This window comes from Tricharina praecox (assembly GCF_024521635.1).
Source record: "Tricharina praecox strain CBS 144465 chromosome Unknown BZA05scaffold_9, whole genome shotgun sequence".
Classification (NCBI taxonomy): Eukaryota; Fungi; Ascomycota; class Pezizomycetes; order Pezizales; family Pyronemataceae; genus Tricharina; species Tricharina praecox.
This window is the reverse complement of record NW_026250411.1, coordinates 996,531-1,015,725: the sequence shown is the minus strand read 5'-3', so window position 1 is coordinate 1,015,725 and position 19,195 is coordinate 996,531. Positions and strand designations below refer to the sequence as shown.

At 53.7% G+C, this 19,195-nt stretch overlaps 5 protein-coding genes across 5 annotated transcripts; 1 reads left to right on the top strand and 4 right to left on the bottom strand.

Moving 5' to 3' along the window:
* Positions 1–268: 268 nt before the first annotated feature.
* BZA05DRAFT_395308 (uncharacterized protein) lies at positions 269–965 on the bottom strand. Its single transcript, XM_051483419.1, has one exon. It carries the CDS (start codon positions 763–765, stop codon positions 328–330), a length of 438 nt encoding a protein of 145 aa, XP_051340528.1. The 5' UTR covers positions 766–965; the 3' UTR covers positions 269–327.
* Positions 966–1,609: 644 nt separating this feature from the next.
* Positions 1,610–4,035, bottom strand: BZA05DRAFT_276269 (uncharacterized protein). Its single transcript, XM_051480283.1, has 5 exons — positions 3,818–4,035; positions 2,496–3,609; positions 2,111–2,437; positions 1,951–2,056; positions 1,610–1,887 (listed from the first exon to the last, which is right to left on the bottom strand). The coding sequence occupies exons 1-5, from the start codon at positions 3,844–3,846 to the stop codon at positions 1,799–1,801; spliced, it is 1,665 nt and encodes a 554-aa protein (XP_051340527.1). The 5' UTR covers positions 3,847–4,035; the 3' UTR covers positions 1,610–1,798.
* A 976-nt stretch (positions 4,036–5,011) lies between these two features.
* BZA05DRAFT_395303 (uncharacterized protein) lies at positions 5,012–5,881 on the top strand. Its single transcript, XM_051483418.1, has one exon. The coding sequence runs from the start codon at positions 5,037–5,039 to the stop codon at positions 5,574–5,576; it is 540 nt and encodes a 179-aa protein (XP_051340526.1). The 5' UTR covers positions 5,012–5,036; the 3' UTR covers positions 5,577–5,881.
* Positions 5,882–7,863: 1,982 nt separating this feature from the next.
* Positions 7,864–9,006, bottom strand: BZA05DRAFT_276226 (uncharacterized protein). The gene is made up of 3 exons (XM_051480282.1): positions 8,614–9,006; positions 8,053–8,172; positions 7,864–7,928 (listed from the first exon to the last, which is right to left on the bottom strand). Exons 1-2 carry the CDS (start codon positions 8,930–8,932, stop codon positions 8,057–8,059), a joined length of 435 nt encoding a protein of 144 aa, XP_051340525.1. The 5' UTR covers positions 8,933–9,006; the 3' UTR covers positions 7,864–7,928; positions 8,053–8,056.
* Positions 9,007–16,089: 7,083 nt separating this feature from the next.
* Positions 16,090–16,653, bottom strand: BZA05DRAFT_395285 (uncharacterized protein). Its single transcript, XM_051483417.1, has one exon. It carries the CDS (start codon positions 16,599–16,601, stop codon positions 16,371–16,373), a length of 231 nt encoding a protein of 76 aa, XP_051340524.1. The 5' UTR covers positions 16,602–16,653; the 3' UTR covers positions 16,090–16,370.
* Between the last annotated feature and the right edge of the window lie 2,542 nt (positions 16,654–19,195).

The following is a 19,195-nucleotide window of genomic DNA, read 5'->3' as shown; positions in this document are numbered from 1 at the left end:
CACATCTACGAACCGTCCCTTACGTCTAGCCAACTCCAACTCGATCTCGAACCCTTCCCCTCCTCCCTCCTTCCCTTCTCCCGTCCTAACCCGTCCATGTTCGTCTGGCAGGACGCAACTACATTTATGCTAGGTAGAGTAGGTACACATACCCACCATACCCCAGCAGCGGCCCAGCCCCAGCCCCATCGCGGCACTAATCGCGGCTGCCGGGCATCGGATCACTTACATCTCAGATCCAGATCGTAGATGATCGCACACGGACCCTTCTTTCCCTCCCCTTCCCTTCACTTCTTTCACTTGGTCACTTGGAAGTTGGTTACTTGGTCACTTGGGCCTTCCTACACTTCTCTCCTTCCCTGACGGTAGAGTAGGTATGCCCTTCCCTTTCCTCCTGACTTCCCTGACGGTGGGCCCTTGACGGTAGGCGTAATTCCAATCCTTATCCCCCCCCCAATCTCCGTTTTGAGATCGATATTGAAATTGATTCCCCGGTAAAGTCCAAAGAAGAAGGAAGGCATAATTTTGCCATAAGTATCGAATCGAATATCCCCGGTAACTACCGTATGTACCCAAGGAAGAAGCACTCGTGACCAGTAGCCATAGACCACAGTTCTCGTATCGAGTTCTTTTCATACCTAAGTAGTACAGTATACCTAGTATAGACGCCGGACGGCCACTCGAACTGCGAGTATCAAAAGAAAATGAAGAAAATGAAAAAAAAAGAAGGAAGGGAAGAAAATGAAGGAAATAAAAGAACCCCATAAACCCCAGGCCCCCATCACTTTTGATAAAATGCACTCCCCACCCTCACCTTATAGTACCAGCTCAAGAAGCTCAACTCTCAAGAAGATCAAATCTCAAGAGAAAAAAATGAGGATTTTTATACCTATGAAAACCCCGAGTACCCCGACTCTTCCAGTGGTAGAAAACACCTCCTCCCACCTCCTGCTGCAACAATGCCCCACCCCCATCCAATCCCATCCCATCCCCATCCCACCCCCATCCCAATCCCAATCCTCAAAACCCCGTGAAGAAAGAAAGAAAACATACCCACACCAAAAAGAAAGAATCGAAAGAATCGAAAGAACAGAGAAAAAGCTCAATGAATCCGCCATGACCACACGCATGCATGCAGGTAAACCCGAGCCCAGAAAAGTAATCAAAAAAAGAAAGAAGAAAGAAAGAAAGAAAGATGAGGGAAAAGAAAAGAAAGAGTGAAAAGAAAGAAAGTGAAAAGTGGGAAAAACTGCAACAGTACCCAATTCGAAGTATGATATAAAAAAAATCAGAAATCCAAAAAGAAACCCTCTTTTGAAAATGAAAATAGAAAATAGAAAAAGAAGAAAGAAAGAAGAGAAGAGAAGAGACGCAGCAATCAATGTTGTAACGGTGATGAGTAGAATAGCGAAGGTGCACATAATCCACGCTATAAGCTAACGAGAAAAAAAATGGTTGGAAAAAAAAGTTGAGACCCCAAAAGCGAATAAGCAGAACGATGCTGTCAACTCCTGGATGAAATAAAGGCAGAAATGTACGGGGAAAAAACCACAACCTTTTAACTGCAGACAGTAGTAGAACACGCTCGGATAAATAAAAAAAGGGAAATAAAAAAGAAGATTGACCATAATCATGAAAAACGCCCCATCCCCTAACCCCACTCCGAAAGAAAACCCCATGATGAATGAATGAACAAGCAAGTAGATTCCCCAAGTGCAGCACCTGGCGAGCTGGGGAGAGAATCCAAAACCCCAAGCAAATTTCTCTTCGTTCGTCAAATGATGCGCAAGCCGTGTCATCATGGAAGAGGTGAATTCGGTTTGCGGGCTGCCAGGGCTCCAGGCCCGGCCGGGTTTTTACTGAGCTTTCGCGTAAGCTTGGCGTAGTCTGTACGATGGCAGATTCGTTAGTTTGTGGGCCCAAATATTCGAGATATACAGGAATACGTACGCAATCCACAAGCATTGCACAATGTTCGGGCACCATCAGGGCCTCGCCGCCATTCCGGAGTCTCCGCTCTGTGGCAACTGTGACAACGACCGGGAGGAGCAGCTCGCTATTCAAAAGGGTTAGCCGAAAAATGTGATAACGGGTAAATCTGACCACTTACGCCTCGCCTCATCTTCTTCTCCGGTTGTTGCGACCCGTTTGACCGATTATCATCCTGATAAGCTTGCCCATCATCCGTGCCATACTCTGACGTATGAACGACGCTCATCTTGTGGTTGTTCTGCTCCGCAACTTCCCTGTTGGAGAGATCCTGGAAAACCTGATGGCAATTGTTGAGAGCCTCCGTAGTTCTGTGCGAGCGCTGTAGCGCTTCGTTGAACTCGCTCAGCGATGCGTGCAGCCCGCCAGGGTATGGTTGTTGCCCTCCAGCGCTTAGCATCTGGTACTGGTCAACGATATGATATATCCGCGCCGCATGTTCTTTAATCTGTCGGAAAGTGTCAGCGGCCATGTTCGGATAATATCCGATGTCAAGGTGTGCATACCGCTTCCATGTCGCGTCTTAATGTGGATATCGAAAGTGCCCTCTCGATAGCGCTGCCATATCCGCTCGGACGTTTGATGCCTTTTGGTGCCTCCGTCTGGGGTGGCGGAAACGGATATCCAGACTGTTGCGGTTGCGGTTGCGGCTGCTGTTGAGCGTGCTGCGGCTGATATGGAGGCTGATTTTGCGGTTGAGGAGCTGAAGGCGGCGCTGGCGCTGGGTGTTGTTGTTGATGGTGATGGTGATGGTGGTGATGCGACGCTTGTGAGTATGGCGGGTATTGTGTCGACTGCTGTGGCGGCGGTGGTGGAGCGGAGCCATTGCCGAATGGAGCTGAAGGCTGGTAATGTGATGGCGGCGCCTGGCTGGGAGGAGGAGCATGTTGGTAATGCGGATGCGACTGATAAGGCGGCGACTGCGAGTGGTGCGGCGGGGCTGATTGCGACTGCGGCGGCGGCGGTGGTGGTTGGTACGACTCCGAAGGATGCATCGGCGGCATGGTAGGAGGAGGGGGCTGCGCTTGCGAGTATGGGTTTGGTGGCAGCGAGCGACCATTGCTTTGGCTGTCGTGGCGGCCGTACGGCGGTTCGTGGCTATGTGTGGGCATTGGCGGGGGAGGAATCTGGGGAGCATGAGCAGAAGGCTGCGAAGCAGGAACGTAACCATGAGGTGTCAGTGGCTGGCTAGGGGGATGCGATTGCAGCCCAGGTTCCGAAGGCCCGCCTCGAGACATCGAGTTTGATATCGAGTTCGTCCGAGGCTGCGGAATAGAGAAGGACCCGGATCCAATGGGCGGTGTCTGTGGCGCCGAAAACGATCCTCCTTTCTCGTAGAGCGCTTCATGTAGAGACGGAAGGGACTGTCTACTCGGTGGCGGCGGTGGCGGTGGTGGCACGTCATCGGAGGTCCTACGTGATTCGGGGGGCGTGTGGATGCCATTTGTCGGCTGCTGCGGATAGCTCTGGAGGGGTAAAGGCCCAAACATCGTTGTCGGGCTTATGGGAGAGGCGGCGGACAAGCTTGGCCGAGGGTTCGAAGCATGCCGCTGATGATATTGAGCTCCATCCCTTGCGGCACGTTCGTACTCTGCATAGTTGATGGATGGCAAGGCTTCGCTACAAGAAAGGAATTAGCCTGGTCCGAGACCCTATCATACTCAAGCTCAAGCGCATCCGAGGTGAGTTGAGACCCCTCTTCCTCCTACTCCTACTCCTCTTCCTTCACCACCTCTTCCTCTCTACTTCCTCCTCCATACCTCCTCCTCATGCGGGGGCGGGAAGGAAAGATCAATCATATGTGTGTGGGGGGTTGCGATAAACGTACCTCTGCCTTCGGATTTCCGATGACTCCATGCCTGGGGCGGGAGACAAAGGAGGTGACGGTGGTTTCGTAAAAGAAGTTATGGTGAAGGATTTTATCGTTTTCGTGCGGTGTGATTCCGTTTTTCTATTGTGCAAGAAGAGGACGTCCTGGGGTCCTGACCCTGATCCTGATCCTTCTTGGTGGTGGTGGTGGTGGTGGTGCGTGGCGTTATTGTTGTTGCAAGCTGTTGCAAGCTGGTGCAAACAATGCGCAGACTTTTTTTTTCTTTTCGATTGTCGAGTTGAATGGGGGGGGGCACAGCGAGTCTTTCCGGTGGGCAAGGTCCTCGGGGATGGAAGCTATCGTTGACGTTGAGGTGAACCTTGGGTGGTGTGGTGGTGTAGCTACCGAATCTATGTCGTCCTAGCGATGGTAGGGCGGCAAGGGAAAAAAACAACACCGTCACTTCGCGCGGGAGGGTGGAGACTATCTATGTACTGGACGGGGGCGGCAATGCCAAAGCACTCCGGGATGGTGGTAGGTGATGGTGGGAGTGGGAGGGGAGGGAGAGTTATCACTCTCGGTTGACTAGACAGGTGTGTATGGGTGGATCGATATGCTGACGGCCGCTTAAGTCCAGGATCGTGGACAGATCTTGTCCACGGTGTGTCGACGCGCCGACTCGGTATCCTTTCCGGGAGCTTCTTAGTTTCGGATGCCGCAGGCCACGAACTGCGCCCAAAAAAAAACAAGGAATAATGGCAGTGGACGACTGCCGCGAGTGAGAAGGAGTGGCGAGGCTGGCAGCGGACGGGTAGTGAATTAGGAAATGCGGGAGGTGGTGGGGGGGGGGGGGGATGGGGGGTGTTAGGGAGCCGCAGGAGAGATATCGATAATCGAGTAAGTAGCGGAGAGCGGTACGGTGGGCCCAGGAGCGGGAAAAGCAGAGGCAGGCAGTTTTGGGTGTGCTGAGCGGAGACGGGAGAGGGAGGGGGAGGGGGGGAGGAGCAGGCAAGAGAGAGGTTGAGTTGAGAATGGGATCGATCAGGAGGGGTGCGTGAAGGCCCGATTCGACAAAAAAGGTGAGCACACACACACAGCCCGTCAAGGTTCCTTCGCTGCTTGCTTGGTTGCTCTGCTCTGCGTGGCTTTGCTCTGCTTGCCTGCTTTTGCTTGCTTGCTTGCTTGCTTGCTAGGTTCCCGGGCGACGGGTTCAGATAACTCGGGAGATTGGTGGACGATGTGGATGAAATGGATCGGATCGCAGGAAAAGAATGTGGCGGTCTGCAATAATACCCAGCAAGCTCACACAACCCACCCCAGATCCCAGCGAGCCAGCCAGCGAGGGAGCCAGTCAGCCAGACGGCAGGCAGACGGACAGACAGACAGACAGGCTGGCCGCAGCCAGACAAACACGGCAATCGTCCGTTGCCCTCCACCGACGGCGGTAACTATAGACTCGAAGTATAGTAGGTACACGTTACGAAGAGCCAAGTCTTTTTTATTCCGCACTGACCGGACGTCGGTGTCGAGACTCGCGACACGCAACAGCAGACACGAAGGAGACGGGCAGCGCAGTGCAGACAGGCACGAGCAAGCCAAGGGCAAAGACGAAGAGGAAGAGAGAAGAAAGAAGCTGAGGGCAAAGGAGGCGTTTTTTCTTTCTTTCTTTCTTTCTTTCTTTCTTTCTTTCTTTTCGGGGCGGCGGCGGCTGGGTGAATGCCGATGTCGCGAAGGGCACACTTCTGTCTACGTAGGTGGTGGGAGTACTCGTCCTTAGTTAGGAGCAGCTAGGTCCGCAACAATGTGACACGGACACGAAAGGGTTTTGAGTGGCCGAAGAAGAGGAGGAGGAGGGCGTGGCGGGCGGGTTTGGAGTAAGGTGTGAGGGAGGATAGGAGCAATCGCCTGCGTCGTGGTTCGTTGGTTTTTTCGTTCGTTGGTTCGTTCGCTCGTTCGTTCGTGTGGCCCGCTAACTGCTGGGAAAAGAATAGAGAGCCGGCCTACATATGCAGAGATACATGGAGTAGATTGTGTGGGTACTCTAGAGAGGGGTAGAAGGGGTGGCGGCGGCCGAGGGGTAGAGTAGTACCCGGGAAAAAGGGATCGAGATGGTGATGCTGGTGGGAGCAGATTGGTTTTTTTTGCCCCTAACGCCTATGCAGCGTCCATGGGCCACAATGCCCCTCCACACCCTTTGCCATCGGGTTCTTTTCACGGTGCCACCGAGATCCAAGACACTTCCAGAGCGAGCCGACGAGATGAACGGCAGCTATGCTCTGCTGGGTAGTCCACTGAACTGGAGCGAGTATGTAACCACTTGGGTGCTCTGGAGTACACACATACATATCACACATACATATCACACATACATACACCCATAGCATACATAGCAAGGCACTTCCACCCAAGCCTGGGTAAGATCTCCCTATCCCGGCCTGCGAGATAATAATAATAATCGTACATAAACCGCCCGGGAACTGCCTATCCTGGCGCTCACAGCTTTCTTATGTTTCTTTTGTTTCTGTTGATTCTTTAGTTTCTTTTGTTTCTCCCATCCGTCACTTCCTTCATACACAGTCCTCTTTATATACAGACCATGATAGAGTACTTCCCACAGCTCAACTCCGTGTTTACACCTCAGAATTCGACATCTACGACGGACGGACTACCCGCCAGCCCACCACGATCCCGCGCCGCTCTCCTGTCCTGCGCTCACAGCTTCACTTCGTCGTCGTCGTCGTCGTCGTCGTCGGATGAGACCACCGGCGAGACGACGGACAGTTTACGGACAAGGCCGAGCGCAAGCTTGCTATGCAGTGCTATAGATCGGGCACGAATTGGGGCGATGGTTGCCAGCTGAACGAAAGGAGAAGCCAACTTCTATGTAGTGCCTAGCTCTGTTCCAAGCTCTGTTCCACGCTTCGAGCTCTCTCTCTCTCGATCGGAGTCCGCTCCAGCACTACTACTGCTCTAGTTATATCCATCGAAAGTCGGGAACCCAGCGGGAACCCAGCGGGAATCCAGCGGACAGAGACATAGATTGGTACTTGGTACTTACATATCTGGATACATAACTAATAACTTTTATGCGGGGAAAGAAGCAATTACCGGTATCGAGGTATGGCACCTGGGGGGGGGGGGGGGTCGGTCACCAACCGGTCCGGTCCAGTCCAGTCCAGCGCAGTCCAACTCTACCCTACCAGTAGCGACTGAGACCCCAAGTTAACACCGAGACCAAATATGTATCTAAAGGACCCGGTCGGTCGAGACGAGACAAGATAAAACAGCGGACAATCCCTCTCCTCTCCTCTCGCGGAGGCGTCTAGAACCAAGGCGGATAGAGTAGAGTAGAGTAGAGTACCCATATAAGTTAAGTTACCATATAAGTTAAGGCCCTGATCTTTCCGCCATTGGAAGATCCGAGCAGAGCAGCGCCGAGAAGAGCAGAGGAAGCCAGATGGATGGTTGTGAGAATCCAGAATCCAGATGCGCCACATGTTTTTTTCGCTAGCCCAGAGACCGTACCAACCGTATATGCCCGAAAAAAAGTGAGCGGACGGCACGCAACAGCTACAGCAACACCACCAGGAGCACCACCACCACCAGCAGCAGCAGCAATCGGTGAAAGACGCATCGTCGATTTGCTTTTTGACCCTAACTACCCAGGTAGCTACTCTACCTACATAACTATCCTATCCTGCTTCAGGCTCCGATACTTACTCTACTCTACTCTACTCTACCCCCTTTCCTTGCCCTTCGTGGTGTGGAAAGAGAAGGAGGGGAGGGGGGAGTAAGCAATCTTGTGGGGTCGGGATGTCAATCCTCCCTCTCTTCTGCCGTTCGAAGCTGGGTGAGCATGTAGATCCGTCCCATGTCGACGGGTTCATGGGGTATGTATGCACATACATACAGTACAACTTGGGGATCCAAATCACGGGTAAGGAGTACCGTAGTTGGGATGGGAAGTTGGGTAACTGCCTAGTTGGAGGTGTATAATATGTCTGCGTGCGCGGGGGAAGGAAGGTGCGGAAGCTGGGCGGCTACATATCCAGCCGTCGCAGTTGATTGTGGATTGTGGATTGCGAATTGTGGCTGCTCGTCTGAGCGCATGCAGCGGCGGCGGTCGAGGCTGCGTGCGTTGCGTACATAAGATGTAAGTAGAGTACATACATGAGGACTATGTAGGATGTATGTAACTAGAAGAATATACGAGTGACTGGCAGGCGCTGGGCAGGCAGGCAGGCAGTACTTACATGTTTATGTATATGTATGGGGAATTGGGAATTGAAGGAATACCCAGAAGGAATGAGGATCACCAAACGGCGAAGTTCGAACGGCTTCCCGTCGACGACTCCATGGTGCCGGCGGGGCCACTAGATAGCACTCGGTGCTCAGCGCTCAGCACTCAGCTCGTAGCACCAGCTCGCAGCTCGCCAACCAGCCCAACCACGGACCAGACTCAAAGGAAGAGGGAAACACCCGAGACGAGACCGACTTCCCTCCCCTTCCTCGCAGACTCGCAGTGCTCACCACCACTCATCTACGCCAGCGGGCAGCATCTTATGCCAGCATGCATCTTGATTCTTGAGCCAGGGATAGTTATGTTATGCACGGGTGAGACACAACACCCACAACACCCACAGCAGAATTGAAGAACGAGACGAAGAGCGTATCGCATCCCGCGACGCACTGCTATTTTTTTCCTCGTGGCTGCTGCTGATGATGTTTTCTCGTCTCGAGTGGGGCAGACAGACACAGACTCACAGTCTAGAATGCGACGATGCGACGATGCGTATGAAGAGTTTAGCACATACGGCAGATATGTGCATATATAGACACACATACGTGCTTACGTATGCCACAGCCGCCGCCGCCGCTGTTGCTGGCTGGGGAGTTGCTCATTGGCACATAGGCGATCCAGGCGGAGAAGCAGAACTTTTCCATCGACACCGTAAGTCCGCAACGAGTTTTTCCTTCTTCTTCTGTTCTCGTTGGATGCGCGATGGAGTGGAAGGAGAGAAGGAAGTACGGAGGTACGGAGGTAAGGAAGGAAGGAAGTGGAAGGAAAGAAGTAAAAGAAGAAAGGAAGTAAAGAAGTAAAGAAGGCCTGTTGGATACATATCGGTACTCCATGTAGGACAGCGTCGACGACGACGACGACTGACGACGAAAACGACACCGGTCGGCAGAGATGGGCCGATATCAAGCCCCACGGGCAGCATGACGGGCAGACGTTCCAAACAGGGAGCCGGTCGGATCGATGTGGTTAGCACTCTACTCGAGTGCAGAATCTCAGAGGCAGGAAGAACCGAGAGGCGTTCCGAACGATCTCTTGGCGTGGGCACCGATCGAGGGTTTTGGCATGCCGCATATCTACACTCCTGCTCCAGCTGCTCTCCATGGAGTCTAGATACACAACTAACCGGTGGCGAGCGAGCACTCCACAACTGTTACACATGCTAGGCAGGTAACCAAGGTCTCCACTGGAGCGCCCAGCTAACTAACGATGTACCAATTTACGCCCAGCAACTCCAGCGCGGAACCATCTTAGATACCTCCTTCTACTCTAACCCGTTTACGCCTGACGTTTGTCAATTGTAGGGATGGGGGGTGGGGGGGAAAGGGAAAGATCGAGCGGTTTTGACGTGACAGACGGACGGACCACACACCACGCACCACGCACCACGCGAATCCCAGAGGAATCCCGGAGGGCTGGCTGTTCTGTGGCCAGTCAGTTCGCGAGAGGGGGGAGGGGTCGGGGGGCAGCGACGCAGCAGCGTGGGGCCAGGACTCACGTCCGATGTAGCAGGTGAGGTGCTCTACTTAGCCAGTTAGCCAGGTAGATAGCTGCTGTGCATGGCTGGCAGCTGGCTGCTCCGAGTCCGTCACGGTCAAGACTTAAGAAAGGGTCAGGAAGAGGGCCGGAGGGGAGTGCTATGATAGAGAGTAGAGTCCCTTCTACAGTGCCACACCTGGCCCTGGCCCTGACCTGGTCCGGCCCGGCCTGGCCTGGCGGGGCCTGGTGGAGGGACCGTGGATAGCGGAACGTTGGAGAACGATCTAGTGTTATGTATGTATGCAGGTATTCTAGGTAGGTTGGTGTAGAGTAGGCACTTACGGTATCATACCGATGATAGACAACGCCCCCTTCAAATGATGGATGTTGGACTCATGTACTAGTAGTTATCCGCTCCCACAGCAGCATAAAGTACTCCACGCATCGTACATCGTATGGGAGGGAATGGGTACCATACTTTGGGCTTAGTTACTACTCTATATAGTACCGGTAGAGTAGGTACTCTGTGCAGATCCAACGTTGATCTGGCTGCTGGCAAGAAAGAACAAGAACAAGAATAAACCAGGCCGGCCGTTGTGTGCTTACTCTATCCGGGCGCGGGGGAGGGGGGTGATCGTTCATACACAGACATATGTACGGTTACACACTCTAATTACCGAACAGACAGCACTGGTTTGCCATGAATGATGAAGCCGCAGTTTGCCGGTAGATGCTAGTAGAGTATAGAGTGGTTAGAGTGGTTACTCCAGATGCGCCGCCTTCATCTCCATCGCCCACGCGTATCATACTACTGTAGTGGTTACCGTATATTGCGGTCTATGTAACTACATCTGATGGACGGACGTAATGGGAACTTGGGAACTTGGGAACTTGGGAACTTGGGAACTTGGGAACTTGGGAACTTGGGAACTTGGGAACTTGGGAAGCGCAGCCGCACTGGATACAACACTTGCACATTTGCACTCCCCTCGTCTTCTCGGCGAATGTAGCCGGCCAATAACCATCATGTAACTGTGCGTTCGACGGTACCATACTCGCACACAGGTATGGATGGATCCTCCTCCACTCAATCGTATCCGAATTTCCTCCCGAAAAACACATCAATCGTGTTATCGCCGCGGAGTCCGGACGGATGTTGCTTCTGTTGTTGTTTTTGTTGTTTTTGTGATTTTCTCCGCATCCTCCGCATCTGCCACGGTACCCGGTAAGAAGAGTACCTGGGTAGGTACGGCTGACAGCTGGAGTTGGAGACTTGGAGTTCAGCCCTTCTTCTTCCTCATCCTCTTCCTCTTCCTCATCTGGAGTCCCCCCGGACCACCAACACTCCGCCCAACTCAACTCGAGCCGCCCCCCCCCCCCCTCCCCTGCCCCAATCCGATGCAATGCGGCAGCGGCAGCAGCTGCGAATGGGGCAATCAAGCCTTCCCGCTATCGTTTCAAAAGCTCCGATGCTCACCAGATCCGAGCCCAGATAGCCATCATTGCTCCAGACTCCACTCTAGAGTACCTAGATAACCGGTATTCGCAGAACCCTGTCGAGTCGATTCAAATCAAATCGGAGCGGAAGCAGAAGGAGTCCAGTCAGGTTGCGGCCCAAGTTGCGGCCCAATTCGCGGCCTAGGGTTACGGCGCAGGCGACCCACCCGGGCACGTTCGCACGCACGCACTACTAGCACGCACGCACGAACAGACTCCCTCCTGAGTCCTGACAGTCTCTCCCTCCTGTCTGCCTGACAGTCCCTCCTGACAGCGGCGGCGACAGCGGCGGCGGCGGCTCGGGACGTGCCTACTAGGTATCTCACTTACTCTACGCACTCTTACTACATCTGGATACTCTACTCCCCTTGCAATCACCTCCTATGTATAGCAGGTAGGCCTTCCCCTCTCGCGCTTCATGTCCGAGATGTGTGTGATGCCGGTACCGGTACCGATATCTAAAGCGACAACCTCGGTGCTGCATTACATGCATCATCGAGTTTCTGTTGGGCAACTTGGGCGTGCATAGCCAGACAGGTTCCATCTCAAAGCAGGGGGCGTGCAGCCAGTGCCAGTCGATGGTGGTCTTGCTCGATCAGGCAACCTACATCAAGAGGGAGAGAGATGGAGAAAAAGACGTCCCCGACGTCCAACAAATTTCCGTCTCCTTGCCCTCGCTCCCATCCTATCCCACCCAAACCTCCTTCCCCCCAAACCCTCTAAAAGTACATAAGATCGACATGGAAGTGACATCCAGAAGCCGGTACTCGATATCTATAGTACCTTCTCCAAAGCGGAATCCGTTGAGACTGCCATAAGGAATCAGGCATGCAACGGAACTGCTCGGCGACTTTTCGGAGACATATAATCAGAATCATCCAATGGGTAAGAAACATCACCAATAGAAACACTAGGAGATTTTGTGAGATTCTGTGAGACCGGTATGTCAGTACTCAGGTATTCGCTTGCGGGCTTGTTCTTTTTATGTACGCATTGGGTATCTTCCAGTTTCCTTGGGCTCAGCTCAGCTCAGGCTCAGTGAGTCAGCTCAGCTCAAGATATAGTTATCTTGTGTACCTGTACCGAGCAGAGTATTCCACCACCACCACCACCACCGCACCAATTGCAATTGCAATTCACAATCGTCGACTCGCTGCGTCGCTTTGAGCGTTCGCGAGCGACAGAGACGATCCGATCCGATCCCTTCACCGGAGTGACGTCGCTATCGCCGCATTCCAAGCAAACAAGCTCTTCCAGCCGGTAACTGGGTCATCGTACCTCCCCTCCCCTCCGCTCCGCTCCCGGCCGAAGATCTAGATTATATCTGGAGAAGCGCGCTCTCCTCGTTCCGTCGGCTGAAGATCTAGATTATATCTGGTCGCCCGCACTCGTCGATGGATTGATCATTGATCATTGGTTAGATACCTAGAGTAGATACATACTGCTGGTTAGTGGTTACATATAGATCCGGCACGCCCGGTAGGGAGCTGAATGACCTGAATGACCAAGAATGGGCATTGGACGGGCAGGGTACATATGCATGGAAGGAGGATACGAGGAAATCGGCTGAGGTCTGTGTCTATGGGAAAGGACCTGGGGGGAAAAAAACGTACGATCTTGTTCCCTCCCCTCCCTCCTTCCCTCCTTCCCTGGGCAGGTACTTTCCTAGGTATGCCGACTTGGATTGGCGTGTGGCCCGGCAGGGCCAGCGAATCGTCGTCACGGACGGTCCATCATTCAAGGATCACTCATCACAGCGCTCACCGAACCTTCGGGTGGGTAGGTAGGGAAGTAGGTAGCCTGTAGGGAGGTAGGATGTAAGTAAGAAGTAGGTACTTACCTAAGTACCTGGTACCTACCATCGCAACAGCTGGTTAGTCCGTATCGCTTGCAATACGATCCAACGGTTACGGTGCATCGTACCAATATGTACCTCCCTATCGTATCGTGGTGGATTTGTCACTTTGCGGGATCTGGGGCGTCCGACCCAACAAGTGCAAGGAAGCGGGATAAAAGATCTCTTTTAACCTCTTCAGATGCGATGTCTCTGGACCCCGCTCTTCTCTCGTGCGCATGCCCCGGCCCCCTTGACGGGAATGGGGCTCAACGTCCGGTCGTGCAGGACATCTCTACATTACCCACTGTATCTACACATGTATGTATGATGGGTACCTATCTGCGTGACGTAGGTAGAGTAGGTACGGTATATAACCATCGCCACTCCAAGGTAGGTCAATCCGAGATTTGAGATTAACCAATTGCCGGATTCCCGATTCCGGCTCCGATTGCTCATTTCTTCTTTTCCCTTCCCCTTCTTTTTTTTTAATGAGTGCGCGTTTGTTTATGGCCGAGCGAGCGAGCATCGGCATTCCGGGGGGGGGGAGGAGGAGGGGGGGATACATAATAGAGGGCGGATAAGCCGTGTTTGCCCCCCGTGCTCCATACATGCCCTCCCTCCACTCCACGGGGGGGTATACCGAACTCCCGGGACCAAAAAAATGCGGAGGTCGCTACGAATCCGGATATGCTGCACCAGCCCAACTGCCGGAGCAGCAGCAGCAGCAGCTGCTGCTGTGCGGGGCCCATTCACGCACGTACTGGTACGTACGTAATTTACACACGAGATATGCGGCGGTGGGACCGTGGGGTGTTGTGTGTGTGATAGATGGGCCGCCGGCTCGGCGATGTGGTCTTTTGAGGGCTCAAGCGCGCTGCGCGCGCTGCGCGCGCCCATTGTGTTCAACTAGAGGCCGTGACTAAGCGGGCGCCAATGCGGTCTCTCCTTCTCCTCCTGCTTCTACTCCTGTTTCTACTCCTCGACCAATCCAATCTGCCATGATTGATGGATACCATACCGCGCCGCACTCTTGGCGGCTGCATTCGCGCGCTCGCACATCTCCGTCCGAAACCGCCGATCCCAAACCCGGGACGGATCCTCGGTCCCTAACCCACCGGAGAGGGTGGAGTGGAGTGGAGTGCGGTGCAACCAAGGAACGAACCCCTTGGGCTTTTGCTGCTGCTGCTTCGCGACTCGCGAGCCGAAAACTCCCAGAAACGTTCTGCCCCAGCCGGATCCGATCCGCCACCGTCAGCTGGAGTCGCCACACACGCCAGCCAGGCCAGCCTCCGGGGCAACGCCGGAGTGAGATGCGGAGATTCGTTCGCGGGGGGCGGGACACGGGGGGACGGGGGGCAGAGGGCGGCCTCGGCAAGCGGCAGTTTTGGGTTTTCGTTTTTTTGGTGGAGGAGATCCGGCAGCCTCGACGGCTTCCGCAACTTCCGTTCGTTGGTCCGTCCGTCCGTTCGCCCGTTCGCCCAGCTCCCTGGCTGAGTAGTGAGTATGATTTACCGTGGTTCGCCCGTTCGTTCGCTCCCTCCCCGTCCGTCTCTCAGCTCCCTGGCTGGCTGAGTAGATACCTACCGGTACTTACCGTGTATGCACGGAAGAGCGCCGCCAGCACGTACATACATACGACGGGAACCCGAGCTCGCGGTAAAGTGAAGGTGCCGGCTTATATAAGATTGAAACACGGTGTTTCACCGGCCTCTTCCGCGAAATGAGGCTTGCCCGTGCATGTCATCGTGGGGATGGCGGTATGTGTGTATGGTACAGTATCTATAGGTGGTTAGCAGGCACTGTCAGCCACTCGGCTTCCCGTCCGCTTCCAACACCGCAGCCAACAGAGATTGGTTAGCAGCGATCCGGTCCAGGAAGCTTTCCGATGGCCTCGATCCGGGTCCGTTCCCCTTCCTCTCCTGGACGTACGCTCGTGCACTCGTGCGTGTGAGCGGGTGTCTGTGTGTCTGAGTGTGAGTGTGATGTGGGTGTGTGGTGTGTGGCTTCCGCGTCTCCGTTGTAGTTGCGTGCTAGCCAACAGTGCACTACGGGCGGCTGGTGCCTCACAAAGTTCACGCCCTTTTTCTGCTCCCTCGACTGTTCTGTCCAGGCTACCCATTTCGAGGATGATCTGCACACTGCACTGCACATGTAGGTAGTGTACCGTGAATGTGTGTACACCGAGTGACTGTACCGTCCGTATCCATCCATCTTGCACTTTGCACGTTGGGTGCACGGGGTAACCCACATGCTTCTGGCAGAGTACTACATACCAACCAACCGAACAACCAACCAACCAACCGAGCGAGCCAGCCAGCCAGCGGTGCTCAGCTACGGAGAGTACCGTTTCATCGGGTCTACATACCTATGATACCTGCTGCACTCCATCATCGTCATCATCACCACCACCACAACTCCCCAACATCGCCAGCTTGCTTCGTGGTATCGTATCGCCACGGGTCACTGCCCGGAAAAGAGCTACAGTCAACTACGGTACTTGCCTATGCGGCAATCTCCATGCGCTTGGCAGGACCCTCTTCTAGAAGGCCTCTTCCCCCCATTCCCACTCCCCTCCCTCCCTTCCCCTCCCTCCCTCCAGTGCCGCACAGCCGCCAAAGCTTGTGAGCGAATAAGAGCATCCCTGCGCCCAAATTTCCATCTGGCTCTCGCTTGACGCCCCAGCCGTGCCCCCAAATGACCGGGGGCTGCTCCATGGCTCGGACAAGGGTCCACGGCCAAAACCTAAAAACACCCAGGCCGCCATCTGATCAGGCCACTTCTGAACTCGATGCCTGCACTGTGCAGCACCAGCACCAGCAGCACCAGCGATGGGAGAGAGTGGGGCGCGAGGAGAAGATCCAGGACCACGAACGTGCGACGACCGACCGACCGACCGACCCGACCGAACGAATGACCGAACGAATGACCGAACGAATGACCGAACGAATGACCGAACGAATGACCGAACGAATGACCGAACGAATGAATCCAATCGAAACCACCAAGTCAGGTCAGGGGCTGAGTGAGAGTGCGCACCGCGATGACTAAGGTCCCGAAAGAGAACCATTCCAGCGAAAAGAATGAAAAAAATCCCGACGGAGGGCCCTACCGATTCCACCTAGGTATTTACAAACTTACCTATGGGAGGCGCTGTTCGGTGAAGCTGAAGCTCGGGAATGAAGCCCAAGCTCCGCCTCAAGCTCTGCACGATGCTCGCTGTCTCTCCCATGAGGGAGGGTGAGGTGAGACGGAACCGAGTCAGATCATTATCGGCTACGCTTATAGGGTAGGTAGGCCCCCCCATCGCTGTCCGGGGCCAGCTGTCCATGGATCTCATATGCCACATGTACCCACCGCGCTCTCACTCATTCGAGATCTCAGATTCGCTTTCCAGCCAGCAGCAGGGCAACAAAAACGAGCAGAACCATCGTCATCATCAGCCCCGCCTCTCTCCCCGGTAATCACCTACCCACCCACTCTACCAGCCCCCCCTCCCCCCACCCTCTCGATGTAGCTCGCTCGCACATACACACACACCCACACATAACACAACACAACCGCCAGCCGGTCCCCTCCCTCCCCGTATGTATGTAACATAACATCGCCTCCGGAACTAGCCCTCGTGTCGCTGCGAGATCGAGACTTGAGACAGCATACACAAAAACTCCCCATCGACCTGTGAGCAGCAGCATCAGGGGTGCTCCCAGTCCGGCGTGCGCGCAGGAAGAACAGAATCAGAACCAGAATCGGAATCAGATTCAGAATCCTTCCTTCCATTCATCGTGAACCGTGAACCGTGACCGATTCGGTGTCCCTCCTTCCCCCCTCCCCCCCCCCTACATAACTACAAAGTGACGAAAAAATAATATCTAATTCGCTGCTGCTGCTGCTGCTCAATACCACTCCCTACCTAGTCGGTAGTAGGTACTCTAGTACCCACTCTGCATATGTACATAGAGTACTCTACTCACGCATCCATCATCCATCCATCCATCCATTCATCCATCCACATCCACACTGCCCCCCTCCCTCCCCTTCCCCTCCCCTCCCCCTTCCCCTGCCCTGCCGATTCGATGGATGACATCTGATATCGATTCCCCGATCGATAGAGTGGGTAGCGGTGTGTTGCACGGTCGGTATGATTGGCGGTATGTACCACCGGGCGGACAGGGGCAGATGGAGGGACGATGATATGTCGAGTACATACATACATACCCAGAGTAGAGTAGAGTATCTACCTCCTGCCTGATGAGGCCGATGGGGGTGGTCACTGGTCAGTACTAGTAACGCCGAGTGATTCCATGTGTCTGGCTGGCTGGAGAAAAGTGGAACGACAGAGTTGGTGCATAGAGTACATACCAGAATATATACCTATGTATCCAGAGTGCGGAGAGTGCGGAGTCTGGGACAGCCAGTTGCCGTATCGAGGTATCGAGGGCACCGACGGGTTCTCCACTATATCGATCGTACCAGCGACACACCCACACCAATACTCTACTGACTCCAGCCATCTAGGTATCACACCCTGCATATACAAAGGTAGATTTATATAACTATGGAGAGTGGAGAGTGGAGAGTGGAGACTTGAAAGTACGGTAGCTGCCCGTGCGAGTCGCGACAGACACGGACAGACGCGAAAGGAAACGAATTGAAATGAATTGAATTGGAACGGAACGGGACGAACAAAATGAACGAAATGAAATATGCTGTCGCGGAACTGGACAGCTGATATTGGACATCGGGCATTGGGCTTCGGGTATTGGACTTCGGGAATACATACATGCATACTTGTGTATGCACTTGTGTATGCACTTGTGTATGCACTTGTGTATGCACTTGTGTATGCACTTGTGTATGTACTTGTACTTGTGTATGCACTTGTGTATGTGTATTTATGTAAAGCACCTTTTACCGTATTCTCCTCCTCCTCCTCCGCATCCCCATCCTGCTCCCCCTCCTACACCGCCCGACCCGCAACTTTCCAGAAATACCACAAAAACCATAAAAACCGACTCATCACATCCACATCACATCCGGCAGCGGCGACTGCTTCTGCTTCTGCGACTACCACTGCCACTGCGACTGCCACTGCGTCATGCTCGCCGCGTACCTAGTTATAGGTAAGTACCTATCTAAGCGAATCTGAGATTCTCAGGATCGGAATCGGCGGAGGATCGACATCTCGCTGGTCTGTGTTGCGTTCTGCGTTCTGCGTTCTGCGTTATATATGTATGTACATACTCCGCAAACGTACATACTCCACAAACACTGATTGGCAGTGGGCACCGACCGGGCCGCTCGGCATGTGCGTAAAGGAAGAGATGGAACGAAAAATCTTTCTTTTCTTCCTTCCTTCCCCAACTTTGACGGGTTGATGGTTGACGAATTGATGGTGACGAGTTGACACTGCCGGCCGGCGCGTGACTCCGTTTGCGTAGGATGTGGTCAGTTCGACGGTGTGAGGATGCCCCAGCGAGGGAGTGAGGGAGGGAGATGAAGGCAGGTATCCATGTGTAAATGTAAATGTGTAAGGTATCCATGTGTAAATGAATGTGTAAGTAAGGTGTAAGGCGTAGCGTAAGTACCTGGACCTAGCTACTCCAATCTCCAGTCACCAGTCACCCTCGCTTGCGGCGCAAGCGGCGGCGGCGGCGGCGCAGTACGTGTACAACATCATACTCGGTGCGGTACTGTGTGGTGCAGCTGTCACCGCGGCCCCGTAGTAACTATGGCGGCAGCGACGGGGTTGCAATTGTAGTATTGCAATTTGCGGAGTATAGGTAGAGTACAAGCACACATGCACATTCGCCCGAGAATCCATACTCTACGGAGTACGCAGGACGTAGTACACAACTCGACACTATGACGGCAACGACGAACGAACGAACAAGGCGTGATATTCCGTGATCGTCACCCGTCCATCAATGATCAGCCACCCTAAAAATAAAAATAAAAATATCTAATCATTTGACGACATGTGACGGCACGGGACGGTGACGGGTGATGGGACGGTGAGGTGACGGTGACAGCTAACGCTCCGGCCCCACAGTCCCTTACCTATACCGGTACTTTAGAATAGAGTAGTAAAGTAGAGTACAACATCGACATCGACATTGACACTGATACCACCCGTGGCAGGTGCGAGCAGTGCGGTGCGGTGTACACTGTATGTAAACTGTAAACTGCGTACGTAGAAAAGTACCGCAGTATTCTAGAGTAACTATATCTACCGTACATTACTTGATAGGTCCGTTAAAACGTATGTACTCTATCGCCCCTAGAATTC

Bases quoted from the DNA above. Each gene is read 5' to 3' on its own strand.
- BZA05DRAFT_395308 (XM_051483419.1), bottom strand. From the start codon at position 765: ATGGGGTTCTTTTATTTCCTTCATTTTCTTCCCTTCCTTCTTTTTTTT.
- BZA05DRAFT_276269 (XM_051480283.1), bottom strand. From the start codon at position 3,846: ATGGAGTCATCGGAAATCCGAAGGCAGAG. The intron at 3,610-3,817 runs GTACGTTTATCG...CCTTTCTTGTAG, and splicing joins TCGGAAATCCGAAGGCAGAG to CGAAGCCTTGCCATCCATCA. The intron at 1,888-1,950 runs GTACGTATTCCT...GCCATCGTACAG, and splicing joins GTGCAATGCTTGTGGATTGC to ACTACGCCAAGCTTACGCGA.
- BZA05DRAFT_395303 (XM_051483418.1), top strand. From the start codon at position 5,037: ATGTGGATGAAATGGATCGGATCGCAGGAAAAGAATGTGGCGGTCTGC.
- BZA05DRAFT_276226 (XM_051480282.1), bottom strand. From the start codon at position 8,932: ATGGAGTACCGATATGTATCCAACAGGCCTTCTTTACTTCTTTACTTC. The intron at 8,173-8,613 runs GTATGTGCTAAA...AGTGCTATCTAG, and splicing joins TATATATGCACATATCTGCC to TGGCCCCGCCGGCACCATGG.
- BZA05DRAFT_395285 (XM_051483417.1), bottom strand. From the start codon at position 16,601: ATGCTGCTGCTCACAGGTCGATGGGGAGTTTTTGTGTATGCTGTCTCA.